The sequence below is a fragment of the Vigna angularis genome, chromosome 2, assembly GCF_016808095.1.
Source record: "Vigna angularis cultivar LongXiaoDou No.4 chromosome 2, ASM1680809v1, whole genome shotgun sequence".
Taxonomy (NCBI): domain Eukaryota; kingdom Viridiplantae; phylum Streptophyta; class Magnoliopsida; order Fabales; family Fabaceae; genus Vigna; species Vigna angularis.
This window is the reverse complement of record NC_068971.1, coordinates 37,752,241-37,770,991: the sequence shown is the minus strand read 5'-3', so window position 1 is coordinate 37,770,991 and position 18,751 is coordinate 37,752,241. Positions and strand designations below refer to the sequence as shown.

The 18,751-nt window shown below is 37.2% G+C and overlaps 2 protein-coding genes, 2 long non-coding RNA genes and 1 pseudogene across 14 annotated transcripts; 3 read left to right on the top strand and 2 right to left on the bottom strand.

The window, feature by feature from the left end:
• The first annotated feature begins 1,449 nt into the window (after positions 1-1,449).
• LOC128195422 (uncharacterized) lies at positions 1,450-12,242 on the top strand (annotated as a pseudogene).
• LOC128195426 (uncharacterized) lies at positions 6,743-7,781 on the bottom strand. Its single transcript, XR_008246896.1, has 2 exons — positions 7,327-7,781; positions 6,743-6,959 (listed from the first exon to the last, which is right to left on the bottom strand). It is a non-coding gene; the product is annotated as an uncharacterized LOC128195426 (long non-coding RNA).
• LOC128195352 (putative UPF0481 protein At3g02645) lies at positions 7,925-9,731 on the top strand. The gene is made up of 2 exons (XM_052872618.1): positions 7,925-7,961; positions 8,555-9,731. Exons 1-2 carry the CDS (start codon positions 7,925-7,927, stop codon positions 9,058-9,060), a joined length of 543 nt encoding a protein of 180 aa, XP_052728578.1. The 3' UTR covers positions 9,061-9,731.
• LOC128195424 (uncharacterized) lies at positions 11,417-17,790 on the bottom strand. 5 transcript variants are annotated; one of them, XR_008246890.1, is made up of 4 exons: positions 17,670-17,790; positions 13,114-13,545; positions 12,801-13,031; positions 11,417-11,915 (listed from the first exon to the last, which is right to left on the bottom strand). It is a non-coding gene; the product is annotated as an uncharacterized LOC128195424 (long non-coding RNA). The 5 variants fall into 5 exon arrangements; XR_008246889.1 differs by lacking the exon at positions 17,670-17,790 and adding an exon at positions 14,376-15,164; XR_008246888.1 differs by lacking the exon at positions 17,670-17,790 and adding an exon at positions 14,376-15,160 and having other exon boundaries at positions 13,114-13,203.
• LOC108321223 (protein ACTIVITY OF BC1 COMPLEX KINASE 7, chloroplastic-like) lies at positions 12,919-16,944 on the top strand. Of its 7 annotated transcripts, none has more exons than XR_008246883.1 (9): positions 12,919-13,057; positions 13,147-13,211; positions 14,613-14,676; positions 14,857-15,000; positions 15,170-15,295; positions 15,399-15,456; positions 15,558-15,651; positions 16,353-16,483; positions 16,813-16,944. XR_008246883.1 is itself a non-coding variant. In XM_052872871.1 (9 exons), exons 1-8 carry the CDS (start codon positions 13,016-13,018, stop codon positions 16,455-16,457), a joined length of 705 nt encoding a protein of 234 aa, XP_052728831.1. In that variant the 5' UTR covers positions 12,919-13,015; the 3' UTR covers positions 16,458-16,483; positions 16,813-16,944. The 7 variants fall into 7 exon arrangements, 3 of the variants coding, with proteins under 3 accessions (XP_052728831.1, XP_052728829.1, XP_052728832.1); XR_008246882.1 differs by having other exon boundaries at positions 15,399-15,486; XR_008246885.1 differs by lacking the exon at positions 16,813-16,944 and adding an exon at positions 16,164-16,265 and having other exon boundaries at positions 16,346-16,381.
• Positions 17,791-18,751: the final 961 nt, after the last annotated feature.

Here is an 18,751-nt window from a genome sequence, read left to right as displayed (position 1 = left end):
TTACCAGCTCATATCTCAATTCTGTTCGGTCCAGAATGATGCTCACGTCTCAGGGAACGTTTCTACGGTTCTGAAACGTAATCGGAGAAGAAGGTGATGAGTTACAGTAGAGAGAAGGTGAACTGGTTCTAGAGAGAAGGTGGAGAAAATGGAGAAATCAGTTTTGAGAAAGAAGGTGAGTGCATGCAGAGAATGGGAAGGAGTGTTTCAGAAAATTCAGTTCTCTTCCCCAAGTCAACCGGACGTTCTCTCATACGCGGACACCTGTCTTCCACTACTGTTTTCAGAATGTTCCAACGTGACACATGGCAAACGTGCAGCAGAGAATGTGAGTGCGTTTTAATGAGACTGAGTGTGTGGCACGGTGCATTTATGGAAGCAGCCAGGTGACTCAGCAGTGCATTAATAACAGATTAGACATGATAATTATGGTTTAATTTTCCGAGGTCTCACAAAAATTTTCAAAATAAGCTTTCTAAAATATATAATACATTTTATAATCAGTTTTGTGGAATGATTTTTTTTTTCTTTGTCAGTTAATAAAAAAACTAAAAATAAATATTTCTGCTAAAGTTAATTGATTCTTTTTCAGAATAAATTAATTTGAATTTTTTTCATGGTTTAAGGAATTATGTAACATGATTTTTAGTATTTTTAAGATTATTAGTATAATTTAATTACTCTTAATAGTATGAGTAATATTCTAAAGACAAATAGATTTTTATTCAATTCTAATTATTTAATGGGTAAAACATACTGCACTTTTAAAATATGTAAAATTTGATTTTAATTCCTCAACAAAAAAAATGGACTATTTTTGTTTTTATTATTTTTAATCACATAATTTTGTACATTTCACTCACAAAACCCAGTTAAATCTCACAACTGATTGTGTTCTGGAGCCAATTGTCTGTTTCAAGATTGCAAAGCTTAGTGCATTTTCTTCTCTAGTTCAAAATCAGTGAAGCATACGCGATTAACGCTATTAATGGACATTTTAGAAAGAAAACCTAAACCTAATTTTTAGTTCCCTCCTCCAACTATCGTGTATCAACCACCGCTGACCTCCGCTCCAAGGCGGCATTCGTCTGTAAAGGGATCTCAAGAGTCTGCCCACTTCATTCACTCGCCCCCCCTCTCCGCCAATTTCACCAATTCTCCCGAATTCAGGTTTTTAACAATTTTTTCAATTTAAGATTTTTATCTTGCACGTGTACCGCAAGCTATGTGATTTCTCGTTGATCTTACTTTTGGTTGATGTGTTTATAGTCTTGTTTAAGATGTGGCTAGAGCTGTCAGCTGAACCCCAACCCCATAGGCTGGCCCTAGCCCCATTTAAAACTAAGCCCATTTTCTTTGGCCCATTTAATGAGGGCTTTTCTGAAACCCCAGCCCCCAAAGCCCCTAGGAGGAGGGTTGGGTTTGGGATAGGATGGGCTGGCCCTCAATCCGAAATTCCTTCTTTTCACTCAACATCTTTCGTAGATTCTTCTCTTCCACGACTCATCCACGACTCGGTTTCTTCGTTCTGTCCCTTCCGCAAGGCCAAGGGGTTCACTTCCTCCATCATTTTCTTGGACATTAACAACTAAAGAATTGAGAGAGTTTCTCCGTACACCACTACTCCCTTCTCCTTACACCTTTCCACTTTTTTTTTATTTCCGTCTTACACCTTCCCAATTTCTTTTATTTCCAAAAGTAGTCTTTTAAGTTAAATTTTTTTTACTTTTACCATTTAGATTTTATTTTAAACCCTAATTCTACCCTCTCTTATTTGCTCAGTCACTGCACCCCCACCCCCACTTCTCTCTCTCACGGATCTCTTCCCCATTTCCGTTTTCTCCCTTCTTCTTCCTCCCCTTTCACTTTTGATTTTCGTTTCCATTTGTCATTCTCATTTCTTCTTCCTTTGCATTTCTGTGGTGTGGAGCACCGTCGAGGAGCAGAGCATGGAGTAGAGCGGAGTTCTTCGTTTCGGCATCCAGGTTGGTTTGTTTGAGAGAGAGTGCTGCACCGAAAGATTTCTTGTTTGCTTGTAATGAGTGATATTTTGGACCTTGTGTCCTCCTTAATTATAAAAGGGGTAGAAAGAAAGTTTATGTGTGTTCTGTGAGAACCGTGAAAAGCAAAACAGAGAGGAGGGTTGTATTTTAAATTGTGAGTGTATATTTGTTGTATGTTTGTCAGATTTCAGAGTGTACAGAGTGTTGTGCTTATCTATTCTAGATTTCCAGAAAAAATTGTTAATTTATTAACAGAGAATATATTTCCAAAATTCTACTGGGGGTGTAGAGATGATTTTAAAATATTTTTACCAAGCATCTTTAACTCTAGGAATGTGGTGGTGTAGGAAGACGAGGGTGGTGGTGTAGGAAAAGTCCCCCAAGAATTGATTCGCTATTCACAGCTATTGCGAACTCCCTTCCTTCCTTCAACGTTCTTTCACTGTGTTCTTGCAACAGGTTGGTCCTTTACCCTTGTTTTATTTTTCCTCTGAAATTTTGTATACCACTTTCTGATTTTGTATATACATTTGTGCAAAATTTTAATGATTTTGTATATACAACTTGTAAAAGTTGCTCTGTCTATGCTAGTTGATGGGTAGAGTGGAAAACATTGTTATTACCATAATGTTTCTGTCTTCTGTCTATGCTCTGATTTGAATTTAAAGGTAGGTAAACGGGTGGAATATATGTTTTTGTCTTCTGTTTAATGCGTGTCAAATATGCTAAATTTCTTTACTTGTCTCAACACTAATTACAAGTCCGTTTATTAGAATGAATGGTGGATTAACCTTTGCATGTCACTAGTTTTTCTCAGTCATTCTTTAGTTGATAATTTTTTAAACGCAAAGTTCTAACCCTTGGCTTCAATTTCATTGACTCTTCATATCTTTATCTAGGAAAAACGTTAAGCAAAAGAAGTTTAACTCTGAACAGAATAAAGCATACACTCCATTTTTTTTGGGTTTTATTTTTTAGGTGTGTGAGTAAAAAAAATGAAAAACGAGGTGAAAAAAATAAGTGAGAAAATATAACTGTATTTGAAAATGTCTTTGAAAGACAAACAACTACTATTGTAGTTGTCTGGGTGTGTGCTATTTTGTTGTATAAATGTTGTGGGAAGTTGAAACAATATATTGGCCACACTGATTTGTGATAACAAATAAAGATTAGGATAGTATGAAAGATGTGGAGATCAGATACAGATGAAGATATGCTCTTTATTAATCTTAGAACATGGGTAATGAAACTAGTGGCACGCTTTTTCTTTTATAAAAAAGTAGCAGATTCATTTTGAAAGAGGATTTTTTCAGCTTGCTTAAATGTGCAAAAGACGTATCTTAATTTATCTTTGTTTTTAAAAAATTCATCCTTTTTTAAAGCCGAAATTTATTGAATATGATAAATCCTGCTTTAGGTGCTTGTAAATTCTGATATCTATCAGAGGCAATAAAATATGTTTATATCAAATTAGGTTTGTTTTTATCTGTATCTTTATTACAATTTACCCTATTTAATATCTGCTTGTAAAAATCAACATGGATCCACTAGAAAAGCAAGAATAACTTTTATGTGGTTAGGATAATCATTAGCTTATTGAAATATTTCACACTGGTTAAGTTTGCTTTATAAGGGGTTAATTACACCATGTGGTTAATTTTGTGAAGCAAGTAGTTAATAATATTGTTAATTGGAAAATGATACTTGAACAACCTCTTTTGACAACATTTAGACACGGGACAGGTGTCTAAATGGGAGTGGTCCACGTAGAAAATCAATTTGAAAATGAAATCTGACGTGGAAAGGGGGTGGGCAGGGTTTTCAAGACGTGCCTTTCAAATTTGAAATTCATTTTTGGAAGAATTGTAGAGAGAGAAGCGCGAAGGTTGAGAGGGAGAGTGTGACCTAGAGAGAGGCCGAGAGAGTTGGAGAAAGGGCATTCGAGAGAGAGAGAGGTCCGACGGAGTGCTTGCCGGAGTGCCGCCGGACAACGTTGAAGGCTTGTCAGAGCTATTCAAGCCCTCCAGCCGGTACCAATTGACGGCCGCCGCAGCTCCGACGTTGGCCAACGAAGCGAAGACGGGATCGTGTTCCGTCCGGCCCAGCGAAGTAGGGGCGCGTTCAAGGTCTCGCTTCGTCCCACCTGCTTCCGTCCCTGTGTCGGAGCGCCGCCGGAGCGTCGCCGGAGCATCGCCGGAGCGTCGTCGGAGCATCGCCGGAGTGTGGACTGTTCGGTGGACGAAAAAGAGGGGTTTTCCGAGTTGTTAGTCCCACCCACACATTTTTCTTCCTGTGTGTTCGAACCGGCACACGTGTTCATTGAAGGTTCGTTTTTTTTTTATTTCAGTGGAATGAAGCTTTAATCTATGTATGATGTTGTTTGTGGATGATTTTGGTTATGTATGATACGTTGTTTGTAAGCTGTAAAAATATGACTTGTTCGATGGCGGTGAAATGTTGTTTATGTATGATGGAGGTGGTTTGTTAATAGTATTTGTTGGATGAATTAAATGTGTGGTGATTGATACCATGGACATGAGAACATAAACATTATTCCTTTGACGATACTGAAAATGTGTCTCCGAAGTGGGAAAATTTATGGAATACAGGACCTCCAAAAGTAATGTAATTTCACTTTTTAGATGAAAATGTGTCTCTGAAGTGAGAAAATTTTTGTGCTTTACCCGTAATCTAGATATTTGATAAGTTATTAGATGAAATAAATGTGGTGGGATGACTTGGGATTTTAGAAGGTCCTTTGATATAATTAATGATACTGTGTGTGTGGTTGTCCATTTCATGTTTATCCTTTATAAATTGACATATAATTGAAGTGTAATGGATTTTCTTGTGTTAATGATTTTTATAGATGTTGTTGAAGCATGTTTCAAGGCTGAACAATATAATAACATTTGATAGTTTATTCTAATTTTGAACTGCATGATCCTTATCGTGTTCTTATCAAGATGATACCGTATATTTTTAGCCCGTATTCAATTTGAATGAGGTAAATTGAAAATTCTAAATTATCATCCATACATATTAAGATTCGTAAAAAAGTTTTCCAAGATTCATAATCCTTTCCACATACTTTTTATTGATGCATCACTGATATTCATTATAGTTCAGAGTAAAAGGACATGATTTAGTTTGTTAGCACACTATTTAGTATTTCGGAAAATGTTGTATCTGGCCATAATAAATTACCTATGCCTGGTGCACCATGGATGACTGCATGTGCACCATTATCTTTGAACCAATTTTCGTACCAAATTGACCCTTTTGAAGCTTGAAACATGTTTAATCCTCCCTTTTTATCTACGTTTGTGAATAAGTTTAGTGTATACTTTACATATAAGTTTTCATCATTAATTCCTCAAATTTGTAGGCAATTTGCGTGTATTGGAGAAGTACTTAACTACTAAGAGGGGGAACCAAGGAAAAGATACAAAAGCAGGATGCTAAAGGAGTAAGGAAGGCACCTCGCGCCTGGGCGTGACAAAGGGGCGCCGGGCGCGACATTCCAGAGAGTCTCGCGCCCGGGCGTGACAAAGGGACGCTCGCTCGCCCAGGAGAACGAACGCTCGTCCAGTATGGACGCACTAGAGGACGCACGTCCAGCGAGAAGAGGACGCTCGCCATGTGGACGCACGAGAGAACGCTCGCCCAGAGAGAAGTGGACGCTCGTCCAGCGAAGACGCGCAGTGGACGCTCGTCCAGCGAAGACGCGCAGTGGACGCTCGTCCAGCGAAGACGCGCAGTGGACGCTCGTCCAGCGAAGACGCGCAGTGGACGCTCGTCCAGCGAAGACGCGCAGTGGACGCTCGTCCAGCGAAGACGCGCAGTGGACGCTCGTCCAGCGAGGACACGCAATGGACGCTCGTCCAGCGCGCTAAGAGGACGCTCGTCCAGATTGGCGCTTAGTGGACGCTCGGCAGCGAGAAGTGGACGCTCGTCCACGGTTAGTGGAAGCTGTTTTTCCAGAGAGTTTCACGCCCGGGCGCGCGACTGAGAGGGCGCCGGCGCGACTTTTGCTGTTTTTCCTTCTTCCATTTCCACCATTGTTGTAAGCTTGAGCTCTCCATTCATGGAGAGTTAGTTTCATTATTGTTGGGGGATTGATGTAGCCACTGAAATCTTATGTAAACTACTATGTTTTGAATGAATTTATGCCTCTTTCATTGATTGTTAGTATTTAATTCCTTTTCTTAATGTTATTTATTTGAATGAAAGGATACACATAATATTGAACAACATACATACCCTAAAAAAGAAGTTTATTCCCACAGTGCATGGGTTAAAGGTGTGTATAAGTATTTGGTGAGAAGTCATTTGGAAACACTTATTTGGAATTTATTAACAAATTCCTGGCACAGAAAGCACAATGGGTAACGCTCCAGGTGCAGGACCAGAACTGGTACCAAAGGCTAAATAAGTGGGTACCTGGGTATAACTTTTTGCACATAAAGGCCATCTTTGTCCACCACACTCATTTTGGAGTGCCTCATGTGTTGTAGCTCATTTCATCTATTTCTGAGTAATTTGGAAACAATTATTTAGGAATTAATTAACAAATTCGTGGCACACAAAGCAAAATTGGTAACGGTGCAGGTGCTGGACCAGAACTGGTACCAAAGGCTGAATAAGTGGGTACCTGGGTATAACTTTTTGCACATAAAGGCCAACTACGTAATTGGGTAAAACGTTTTGCACATGAAAGTCAATTAAGTTCAACAAACTGAATTTCAACTGCCAAATATATTTCTCAACAATTTCTGAAATCAGATTTGATGTCCAACCAATACATAAATATGAAAAGTAACAAGTTTTCTTTCATCAATAATCTCCAACATTCTACAAAATGCCTAAATCTTCCAACACTTGATTCCTCCGCACGTTGTCCACATCCAAAATCCATTGACAAACATATTGCTCCCTAACTTGTTGTAGTTCTTCCTGCAAAGACAGTAATGCACAAAACATGAATCAAATGCAACATTTGTATGAAAGATGCAGAACATATAAATTTTTACAGCTTACAGTTGTGTAACTGGGCATTGTGTTTCTTTCATATTTCTCAATGTCATCCCACAACTCCATAATTTTCAGAACAATTACTCCACAATCAAATCTACAACAAAACAACGACCACCACACTAATTTTGGGGTGCCTTCTTTATTTTCCCTCATTTGATCTACTTCTACGTTATCTGGGAACAATTTCTTAACATTTTTTTAACAAATTCGTGCCACATAAAAATACATTTTCTAACACTCATGGAACAGGAACATAACTGGTACCTTAGGCAGAATATGTGGGTACCTGGGTTCCAATTTTTGCACACCAAGGCCAACTACGTCCACCACTCTCATTTTGGGGTGCCTTGTTTGTTTTCCCTCGTTTCAGCTACTTCTAAGTAATCTGGGAACAATTTCTTAACATTCGTGTCACATAAAAATACATTTTCTAGGACCCTGGCTTCACCAACATAACTCGTACCAAAGCCGAATGAACTGGGTAATTGGGTTCAAGTTTTTTCACAGCAAGGCCAACTAGGTTCACCACTCTCATTTTGAGGTGGCTTGTTTTTTTTCACAGCAAGGCCAACGCGGTCCATGACTACCAATCGAAAAAAATTACAACAACAATGTAAGATTAAGCAAACAACAAGTATACAAATCAGTAACACAACAAAATGCACTTGGGAGACATTTCATACATAAGCAAAACCATCCACAAACAACATCATGCATGAATGAAACCTTCATTCCACTGAAATAAAAAAAAAACGAACCTTCACTCAGCACGAGGTGCGGCGGTTGGAACACAGACGAAGATAAAGGTGTGGGTGGGACTGACAACCCGGAAAACCCCTCTTTTTGGTCCACCGAACAGTCCACACTCCGGCGACACTCCGGCGATGCTCCGGCGACACTCCGGGACAGGGACGAAAGCAGGTGGGACGACGCGAGACCTTCAACGTGCCCCTAGTTCGCTAGGCCGGACCGGACGGAAGACGATGGCGTCTTCCCTTCCTTCGCCAACGTCGGACCTGTGGCGGCCGTGAATCAGAATCGCCTCGAGGGGTTCGATAGCTCCCAGACAGCCTTCAACGTTGTCCGGTGACACTCCGGCAAGCACTCTGTTGGACGTCTCTCTCTCCAACTCCCTTTCTCCAAGTCGTTCGGCCTCTCTAGGTTACACTCTCTATCTCTGAACCTTCGCGCTTCTCTGTCTAAAATTGTTCCAAATTCAATTTCAAATTTGAAACGCGGACCTGCAAACCCTGACCACTCTCTTTCCACGTCATATTTCATTTTCATTTAATTTTTCCAACTGGACCACTCAAATTTAGACACGTGTGGCGTGTCTAAATGTTGTCAAAAATGGTTGTTCAAGTATCATTTTCCTTGTTAATTTATAAGGATTTTATGAGCAAGTTTCATTTTACATTTGATTCTGATTTTTATGCATTCTTGTTTGTATAGTTTTCCTCTTTGGTATTTTTTCCCTTTTCATGAGTGTATTAGACTAAACCTCTCTGTCTAAGCAAGTTTGAGAAGAAACAATTCTTCAGCTGGTTTCTTTGCTTGGGTTGTTTGCCATGCTGCAAGAGCTCGGTTTCAGATCCCCCAGTTGAAAGTAGACCACACAACAGAGTGTGTTCTGAGGAACCTAATAGCATTTGAGCAGTGTCACTATCCTGAAGAACCTTACATCTTCAACTATGTTTCTTTGATTGACTCTTTTATTCACTCCAAAGATGATGCAGAGTTGCTGGTTGAGAAAGAAATTATTGTCCATGAACTGGGAAGTGATCAAGAACTAGCAAATCTGGTTAATGATCTTTGCAAACATGTGACAAATTCAACATGCTACCACCAGATCATGGAAGATGTTAATGAACACTACAACAATGATTGGAAATGGGCAATGGGGACATTGAGGTGGGTTTACTTCAGAGACCCTTGGAGAAGCAGTTCTACTATAGTGGGGGTTGCTGTCCTAATATTCACTGCCTTCAACTTCTACCGTGTTACTGATCTACTCTTTTAGTAAATTGAGAATTATATTGATGGAATCACCTTTTCTGTATTACATCATCGTCCATGATTGCCCACTAACTGTTCCATTTCCCATTTTCTCGCAAATAAGTGGCCTGTTTATTATCAAACATATGAATTGATAACAAATAGCAGTTTCACATCCTTAACTCTAGGAGAGGAGTTAAAATTTTGTAAAAAGAAAAGTCCATGGGCTGGCCCTAACCCATAGGGCTTTGGGGTTTTTAGCCCTGTGGGCTTTTTTAGTGAAGGCTTTTTTTTGGCCCGAGCCCACATGAGTTAGGGTCAAATCTTATTAAAGGAGCTCACTTGACAGCTCTAGATGTGGCTTTGTAGTGCTCCTCGAAACTCAGGTCCCTTGCGCTTGGATTTATTTGATAATTCAAAATTTTGGGCCTCTTTGGTTGGCTATGTTTTTTATTATAAGGCCAGAGACCTATTATTTGTGTTTTTGTCTTGTGAACCTGATTTTTTTTATTAAAATGTATCCGTTGGAACTTTCAACAGTTGAGTTAATTTTTTTAATTGCCTGTGTATCGAAAGAGACTTTGTTCGACAAATCAGTGGAAGAAATAGCCAATGATGACAACCATTTGAGATATCTGAGTTAGGATTGGTTTCCTTATTTCAATTTAATGACTTTCTGCTTTTTGGTAACTCAAACGGCAGGTTGGGAAAATCATTCTAAATGATTTTAGACTATATTGTTCCGCATGGAGGGAAGCATGCTTCTGAGATGTATTCAAATACTAAGAATTTGAATTGAGAAGGGATACACTTTATTAATAAGATCATTTTGTTCCCATCAGCAATAATATGGATAATCAGAAAGTATATACTTACAACTTAGACTGTAACATAGTGGTACACTGCTATCTTGGCTTGACAATTAGGCTTGATACAGAAATAGTAACACAGTATTTAAGAGTTTCCGATTTGTACTTGTAGTTACGAAGTTTCAAAAGAGGAAATCTTGTTTTACAGGTATGGTGGGTTTATCTCTCGGAGAAAAACATTTCATACAAGGTGGCATTGCTCATGATCTTCGATGTGATGGTAGAAAGAGATTGACATATCGACCAATCTTGGTTGAAACTGGAGTGATTCCCCAGGTAATACTTTAATCATTTGGCATTTGACATTTGGCTGGCAGACCATTGAAAATTTTCTTTTTAAATAGTTCTAATCTCTTCTTTGATAAACTAACTGCTTGGCAGGCAAATGGTTCAGCTCGAGTCAGAATGGGTGCCACAGATGTCATTGCCAGTATTAAGGTTGGTTAAAAGTTAAAATGTTTGTCTCTTATGTTTTAAATTGCAATATCCTTTTGTTTAATATTAATACTATGAACAATTTTTGTAAATTGAACGTGTTATTTTACTAACCATGATATATTGGCTACACAATGCAGGCTGAACTTAGAAAGCCAAGCTTGTTGCAACCTGACAAAGGAAAAGTCTCTATATATATTGATTGCAGTTCGACTGCAGAGCCAGCCTTTGAGGTTGCGTATTCTATTATTTTTCTTGCTTCTTTTTTCATGTCATTCAACTTTAAGTACCATGATCATTGAAATTGATAGCATACCAAATAAATTAATCCTTAAAAGCTTTAATTATAGTTAAATGGTGCATTGATTAATAACCTTTACATTTTCATCCATTTTAATGTTTTCTATTATCGTTGTGTTATTTGCCATTTTTGTTCAATATATGGCTTCTAATGTTTCAAAATTACTATTCTATTTGGTACTCTTTCTCTGGCTTGTATATAGGGTAGAGGGGGTGATGAATTGGCAGCAGAGCTGTCAAATGCTCTTCAAGACTGTCTCTTGGGTGGTAAAAGTGGAGCAGGTCTATTTCCTTCTTGGGTGAAGATTATGATCACTACCATATCATTTTCCTTCCTTGTTGTTGCCTCTTTTTAATATATATGTGGGGCTCGTGGTTTTTTTCCTCAGGTGCTGGAGTTGACCTTTCATCACTTATTGTGGTTGAAGGAAAAATTTGTTGGGATCTTTACATTGATGGGCTTGTTGTTAGTTCAGATGGAAATTTGTTGGATGCTCTAGGCGCTGCCATTAAGGTACAACCTAAAATGAAAAATAGAATAATATACCATAAAAGCTGGAAAAGATTATGGTGGTGGATTTGTGGTTATAATAATTAGCATTGCAGAGGTCATCCTTTTCTGATGTAGTCAATTTTAAATGTTTACTTTTCAAGTTTTCTTGTTCATTTACCATAGTTTGGCCATTGATACTGTGTGGGCTGTTTGAAAAGACTTATATAAGGAAACGGTTAAAAGTTAGATACCTTGTAGTCTCTTATCTAGTTGTTTCATATAGCTAAAGTTAAAACTATCCTTTTACTAGCTGTTTTCTGTAATCTTTATAATATCACAGACCAAATTGCTGTCAGTTTCATGAGATTTTTCTCATGGATTTCCTTAATACCATATGCAAATATATTTTCAAAATTAACTGGAAAAACCCCAATGCAGCTAATAACTATTGTTCTTTTAGGCTGCTTTGTGCAATACAGGTATTCCAAGAGTCCAAGTTGCTGCTGGAGCATCCAACGATGAGCAACCAGAAGTTGAGTCCCTGTTATAGTTACACTAACTAAGGTATAGCATGTGTTATCTTCTCTTTTTGACCATAATTGTGATAGTTTCTTACCATCTCTCCTTTCTAGATTGGGAGGCACTATATTGTGGATGCAACGTCAGAAGAGGAATCACAAATGAACTCTGCCGTTTCCATCTCTGTTAGGCAAGGGCACATCTGTGGCATAACCAAACGAGGAGGTGTAGGGCTGGATCCAAGCATCATTCTTGATATGATATCTGTTGCCAAGCATGTAAGCGAGCAATTAATGAACAAATTGGATTCAGAAATTGCTTCTGCTGAAGCTGAAGACGAGTCATGACACAGAAGAGCATGGTGATAACTAGGTGTACCCTATCATTCAATTATTTAGGACAACATGTTGTAACTTGGTAACTACTGAGTCGGGATTAAATCTATTAAGTGTATGATGGAAATTGGTTTGCCTGCCTAGCTATGGCTTTGAGATGACTGTTTAATGCCATACAAACTTTCAACTTGCACAACAATTGCATGGTAGCATTAAAGATTGACATGGCTTGCAATGTTGGATTAGGTTTGTAATAGTACGGTGACGCATTCATGCTTTGCAATAGGCAACAAAGGAAATTTACTAGAAAGAACATTAACAATACAAATCTTTAACTACTTAGCGAACTTGGTAAACAATGACTGTTCCTAACCTAGGTTTCATTTCAATACTGCCCAAATATATTCATAAAATAATTTTCTTTTAAAAAGTAAATTATAAATCTTCAAAGGTGATTAAGAATAATCATATATAAAGAAAAAGCAGCAAATAGATAAAATTTTCCAAACACGAGATTCATAAATTCCGTGAAGCAGTTAACCTAACGCACGTTGAAAAGTAGTTGAAGAATGAAATTTTATGTTTGTGTCCTTCTGTCGTTCTCATACTGAAGTCATGAATAATTAATTTCTTACATTTAACTAGTCAACCTAGAATTTTAGACGGAGTTTCGTTCTGGATGACGATTCAGAGATTTGAAGGGTCAAGAAAGCTCATCATTTCAGCGTTCTCATCAAGTAACGCGGATGCTTTTCATTCAAAGGTAACATTTTTTATGATACCTATGATTTTCAATTCACATACAAGGAGTTACCTTTTCGCAGATTATAAATGGCTTCTCTAATCGTTGAAGCTCAACGTTTTTTGTTAGCAACCACGTTTTGCTGCTAATCTGTTCCAGTTTTAGGTTACAATAAGAAGAGATGGAAGCTGAAAGGGTTGAATTGCTTAGTGTTGTTGAGGATCATTATGGAGGAGTTGTCGTAAGCTTGGAGAATCAGGAGCCTGTGGATTCTGAGCTCTTCTTCAATGAACATATTGGAAGCTTCAATGAACAATTGGAAGCAACAGGTAAATTGATTCATAACATTTTCAATCCAATAGAAGCAGTACACATTTTTTGTTACCTTCAGTAATTATTTCCAATGCGTTTTTTGCAGAGAAAGAAAGGGTCTGGCTCAAATTGCCCATACTGCATTCAAATCTTGTTCATACTGCTGTCAAGGTAAAAAAAAAATTGTTTTCTTTTAACTAATGTGGGTCGTTTTTTCATTCAGTGGATGCCAGTTGAAGATTATGCTGCACAGCCTTTTGTGCAAGAACATGAACAATTTGACTTTGTTGCAAAAATATGTTCTTCAAAGTTGGATGGCAACTACACCGGTTTTTCTAACGTGCCTACTTGTACTTCATCTGGCAAAAAAACCTATCTGTATCTTAGCAACAGGGAAGCCAGCCTTTTGTTAGCTTCCAAACAAGACCAAGCTTGACATTTCCTTGCAAGTTTCCTCTACATATACTTGTAAACTATATGGAGAACATTTATGGATAGTAGACACCTAGATAGATAGAGACAAAAGCGAGATAAATACAAGCTAGGATGTTATAAGTTGAAAATATTCATGCAGCATTATTTTTGAAATCTGAGACCATAGTCTTGGACAGTAACTTTATGTTCTGTTTGAAGGTGCTAGAGAGTGAAAAAAAGAAAAAAAAAACGATTGCTTAGATAAATTGAACTCTCATTTTTTTACTGTCACATGGTAAAAGTTGAAATAAGTGGGGCCTGCGAGACTTTCTATTGAATCTGCTGCAACAATAGACACAACACATCGATATGCAGAGTGTTAAGGTAGAAAGAAAGTAAGTGTGCACAGGTAGAAAAAGATGCTAAAAAGAACAGACACTTTTTGTTTGAACTAGGAAGTAGGCACTGTTGTTTTTTATGGTTAAGATTTGAAGTAGTCACTGTTGTGATTATAGAGAATCCGTGTCTGTTGGTAGTTGTACAGCATACAGATCCCCTGCGATTGTATAATTAATAACTGCAATACTAGTACATTTTCAATTATGTTTTTGTATCAATCTTTTAAGTAAAAGACATATTAATGACTGAGAGTGATGCAGAGGAAAAATGTATATATATGCAAAATGTTCCCTTCCCTGGAAAAGTAGTAAGTGAAGCACCTAGAAATGTCTCGAATGCAGAACTGATTAGAAATGGAACCAATGGATACTGAGAAGGAAACGTGGCACTAACCATTGTTGTTTAGGAGGAGTGTTAGAGTGTAAAACAAAACAGAAAAAAACAGTTTATTCTCATGCTTATAAATACTATAAATCATTTCTGTAATGGTTAATATACAATTTTGAGAGTTATTCAGTATACCTGTGAGCCTTTGCAACCTGTTGATCAGTCTGAAACTGTGTGTGGTGGTGGTGATCGTGGAAGAGGGTCGAAACCCTAGCAGAGAGTCGCGTGCCCCTTTCTCTCTCTCTGATTCTTGCCTCTCATTTCTTTTCTCTTACTAAACACGTGCACATATTACGTTTAAGTGAAAGTAATATCTGGGTGTGGGCTTTTACTATTCTGCCCTTTATTCTAATATTTTGTTGTTTCTTTCAGAATTCGGATTCTGTTGGACAACTCAAAATGGGCATATATGAGAGGCATCACAGAAGCAAAACAGGTAGGTTCTGAATTTTGCTTGTTGCCAAAAAACTAAAATACTGTTTTCCATTCTCACTTGACTTGTAGTCCTAGGTGGTGGAAACAAATTAGTGTTTTATTTTATCAAATTGGTCTTGGTCAGGTTTCTGTTTGTGTTTTTGTGCTGTAGCTGAACTGAGAATTTTTTAACATTCATTAGAAAATCAGAAGGAGGAAAACTGCCTCATGGTTAAGAGAGTCTGTATTGCAGCTTGGTCCAACTTTCATTAAACTTGGTCAGTTGTCATCAACAAGGTCGGATCTGTTTCCACGTGAATTTGTGGATGAGCTCGTAAAATTGCAGGTATTTCTTCTGTCATTTTCAGGATCATCATCGTAGACATTTCCTATTTTTTGTTAATAAACGAAAAGGGCTAGTTTTTTTGAGTAAATAGAGTGAATTCATCAAGATTTATTTATATTTTGGACTAGTATACAAGAGTTTTACTTGATAACAATATAACATTGTACAGGACATGGTTCCTGCCTTCTCTCCTGAGAAAGCAAGAAAATTTATTGAGAGTGAATTAGGAGCTTCCATTGACATGTTATTTAAAGAGTTTGAAGATCGACCAATTGCCGCTGCTAGTCTCGGTCAGGTGTTTGATTTATATTTTCGTTAAATTGAAAATTTGACTTACACTTTTAAATTACTGCTGTTATTAATATGGTAACATGAATTCCGGGGACACATATTTGTAGGTTCATCGTGCTATTCTGCATAATGGAGAAAAAGTAGTAGTCAAAGTTCAAAGGCCAGGTCTGAAGAAGCTTTTCGACATTGATTTGAGTAAGTTGTGCTCATTTTGTTTCGTGAATGATTTTGTTTGTTATTCTGACATGTTTGCTTGCTTTATCCAGAAAACTTAAAACTGATCGCAGAGTATTTCCAGAGAAATGAAGCTTTTGGGGGTCCACTCAGAGATTGGATTGGAATATATGAAGAATGTGCAACGTAAGTAATAAGCTTGGAAGTATATCGTTATGGAGATTTCATGAAGTAAATCATATGTTAAATTAACGTCATTGCATATCAGTAATTTCACCTTCTATTATTCCAATGCTTTCTACAATTTACAGTGTTTCTGTTAGGAACCTTTGTAAGAATCCTATCTATATCCTTTACTCTCACACCTCAGTACTCTAACAGAAAGCAATTGAAAAAGAAATGATTTGTATTCACATCCAAGAATCAAGAATACAATTGGAAAACCAGGAGCTTAACCTCCCTCAGCAAGTCTAAACTGGTCTGTAACTCAAGAGTAAAAAACTGTCCAACTGAAAACAATAACAGAGGTCCTTTTATAGAGACCTTTTTCCCGCCCCACTTAACTGTTTACAGTTAAGTACTCTGCCTCACCTTTCGCCTCTCATAAACCCTCCAATTCCTAACAGTATGACTCAGCTGTACTTCAAAATTTTGTTTTGTAGCGTTTCATATTTAGTTTTTGTTGCTTTCACGTATAGGTGAAGAAACATTTGAAAAATGGGAAAATTGTTTCTATGGGGTTTGGATTCATTGAGTTTGACTCCCCTGAAACTGCTACAAATGTTTGCAGAGATTTGCAGGTATTTACATGTTATTTGCATTTTCAGATCCTAATTCTGCTTCTCATTTTTTAAATTCTATTCTTGTTTTTTGGATCTAGGGGACAGTTTTGGACAGCCATGCTCTTATTTTACAACCTTGTCATGTCAAGAATGATGCACAGAAACAAAAGACAATTGAGAAGGATAAGAGTTCAACAGAGAAGGATCTAAGACGATTGTTTAGCCCCTTTGGCCAGGTGATTAATTGTTGTTGAAATAATTAATTTGAGATAGGGATGATACTCAGATCCAAACCCAGTGGATACTCTTAATTGAGACACAAGTAACAGAACCTGATATCGTAGCTATTGTTTATAGGAGTTGTTATGTGACTATTTTACCTTAATTTTGAATTCTGTTTTTGCTCAATTTTAGCTTATATCTAAGAGAGATATCCAGTGCATGAGCTTCACATGGATTTTGTTTAATTATGTGTATTTAGTTTAGCCAGAACATGTAGATTCAGTTTTCCAGTGCATTTTATTTCTTTCTTTTCACTCATGTTCAATTGCTCTAAACTGTTCAGATTAAAAGCTTAAGGTTGCCAATGAAGTTTGGAAGCCATAGAGGCTTTGCTTTTGTAAAGTATGTTAATCAGCAGGAGGCACAAAATGCTCTCAAAGCACTTTCAAGCACCCATCTCTATGGGAGACATCTGGTAAGTCAAACAAAATCTTGCATTTGATAACTTTAGTGAATCCTCTTGTGTTCTTCCAAGTACTTTAGAACTAATAGCCACTATTTTCAGGTGATAGAGAGAGCGAAAGAAGGTGAAAGTTTGGAAGAAGTGCCATCACGAACAGCTTCTCAATTTAGTGACAACCACAGTGGATTTCAAGCTATTGAATTATCCAAGAAAAGAAAGGACGTTGACATCTTAGATGAAGAGAAGATGAAGTTTGGAAGATTTGATGACTAAACAGTTTTTGTGCATATGTCCTGAAAATTCTGGGATCACAATTTTGTCATAGGTTCTAAGATATCGCATACCATCTCAAGTGTTAAACAGCTTCTAACATTAGTTTTGTATTCTGTATCCATAATTCAATCTCCTATAAAATTTTGTTCTCTTATTTACACTAAACTAAAATCCTCGAAATCATAACAAGTTTTAAGTACATGCAGAGGCAAACACTGAACAAGAAAGAGGAGGTGATTAACTAACAATGAAATCAGAAAAATAACACTGAGTAAGAGAGATTCTAATATAATGAACACATTTCAAAACTAAAACTCACAACACAACAGAACGATCCGGCCTTCAATCCCAAATCTTCTAACTTTGTAGGAAAATTTCGAGAAATTTGAGTTGAGAAACAAGGAAAAGAGGCTAAAAATAAAATAAAAGAGCATGAAAAGTGTGCGTGAGAGAGAGAAACGTACTGGTTAAGGAAGAAACGCGGCTAGGGTAGGGTTCGATCTTTGTAAAGGAGACGGGTCGTCGTATCACAGTTTGAACTAAATTACCCAAATAACAATCATACTCTAATATTGTAAATTGAGAAATAATACTGGTACACTGTAAAACAAATTAATCTTTCAAAATTTAAATTCTTCTACGAATTATATTTTCTATTTACAATTTCTCAATTAAATATCCATTCTTTATGCTCAAAGTCGTAGAAGTAAAGGTCGGCAAATACATTTTTCTATATTTATTATAATTTCCTGTAACTATTTATTATAATTTTATATGCATGCATATTTATTCGATAAAAATATTTAATTTTCCTTTCTTTATGTTTGGTTATGTGGTGATAAATAGAAGAGCACCTATTTTTATGTGAAAACAGATATTTGTATCATATTTCACTCCACAATAATAGTTCTTTTCGGTGAATCCCATGAAAAATATTCCGCCCTTTCCTATTTTTCTTCCAAATAAAATTATAAATATAATATTTTATTATATTTCTCCTTGATGTCAGTTATAGAAGATTAATTTTTCTTTCTTGCTCGAATAGGTGCTCACTTTATAAAAAAAATTATATTTCAACGAACTAGGTGAAAATACATTATTAGCATTTTTTACATATAACATAAGAGGTTGGAGTCATTTGTCACATTAAGTTACGTTTAAAAATCAAATTAAATTCTAGGACATTTGTGATTTAATTGTTATTATAATTTTAAGGTTTAATCCTTTTCGACATCCCTATTTATGTACGAATGTATCAGATGGGTCCTCGTTTTCTAAAGTGTATCAAAATGGTCCTTAATTTTCAAAATTGATATCAATTGAGTCCTTTCCGTTAAGTTGGTTGGACGGCGTTAAAAAAATTGATGAGTGGATGCTGAGATGACGAACGAACGCTCATTCACCAGCGAACGAACGCTCGTCCACCAGCGAACGAACGCTCGTCGACCTCTTACTGCTGGACGACCGTTCGTTCCACACTAGACGACCGTTCGTTCGGGGGTCGACGAGCGTTCGTTCGCTGGTGGACGAGCGTTCGTTCGCTGGT

Bases quoted from the DNA above. Each gene is read 5' to 3' on its own strand.
- LOC128195352 (XM_052872618.1), top strand. From the start codon at position 7,925: ATGCTCCGGCGACACTCCGGGACAGGGACGAAAGCAG. The intron at 7,962-8,554 runs GTGGGACGACGC...TCTCTGTCTAAG, and splicing joins CGGGACAGGGACGAAAGCAG to CAAGTTTGAGAAGAAACAAT.
- LOC108321223 (XM_052872869.1), top strand. From the start codon at position 13,016: ATGAACATATTGGAAGCTTCAATGAACAATTGGAAGCAACAG. The intron at 13,212-14,612 runs GTAAAAAAAAAA...TGTTTCTTTCAG, and splicing joins TTGTTCATACTGCTGTCAAG to AATTCGGATTCTGTTGGACA. The intron at 15,296-15,398 runs GTGTTTGATTTA...ACATATTTGTAG, and splicing joins CCGCTGCTAGTCTCGGTCAG to GTTCATCGTGCTATTCTGCA.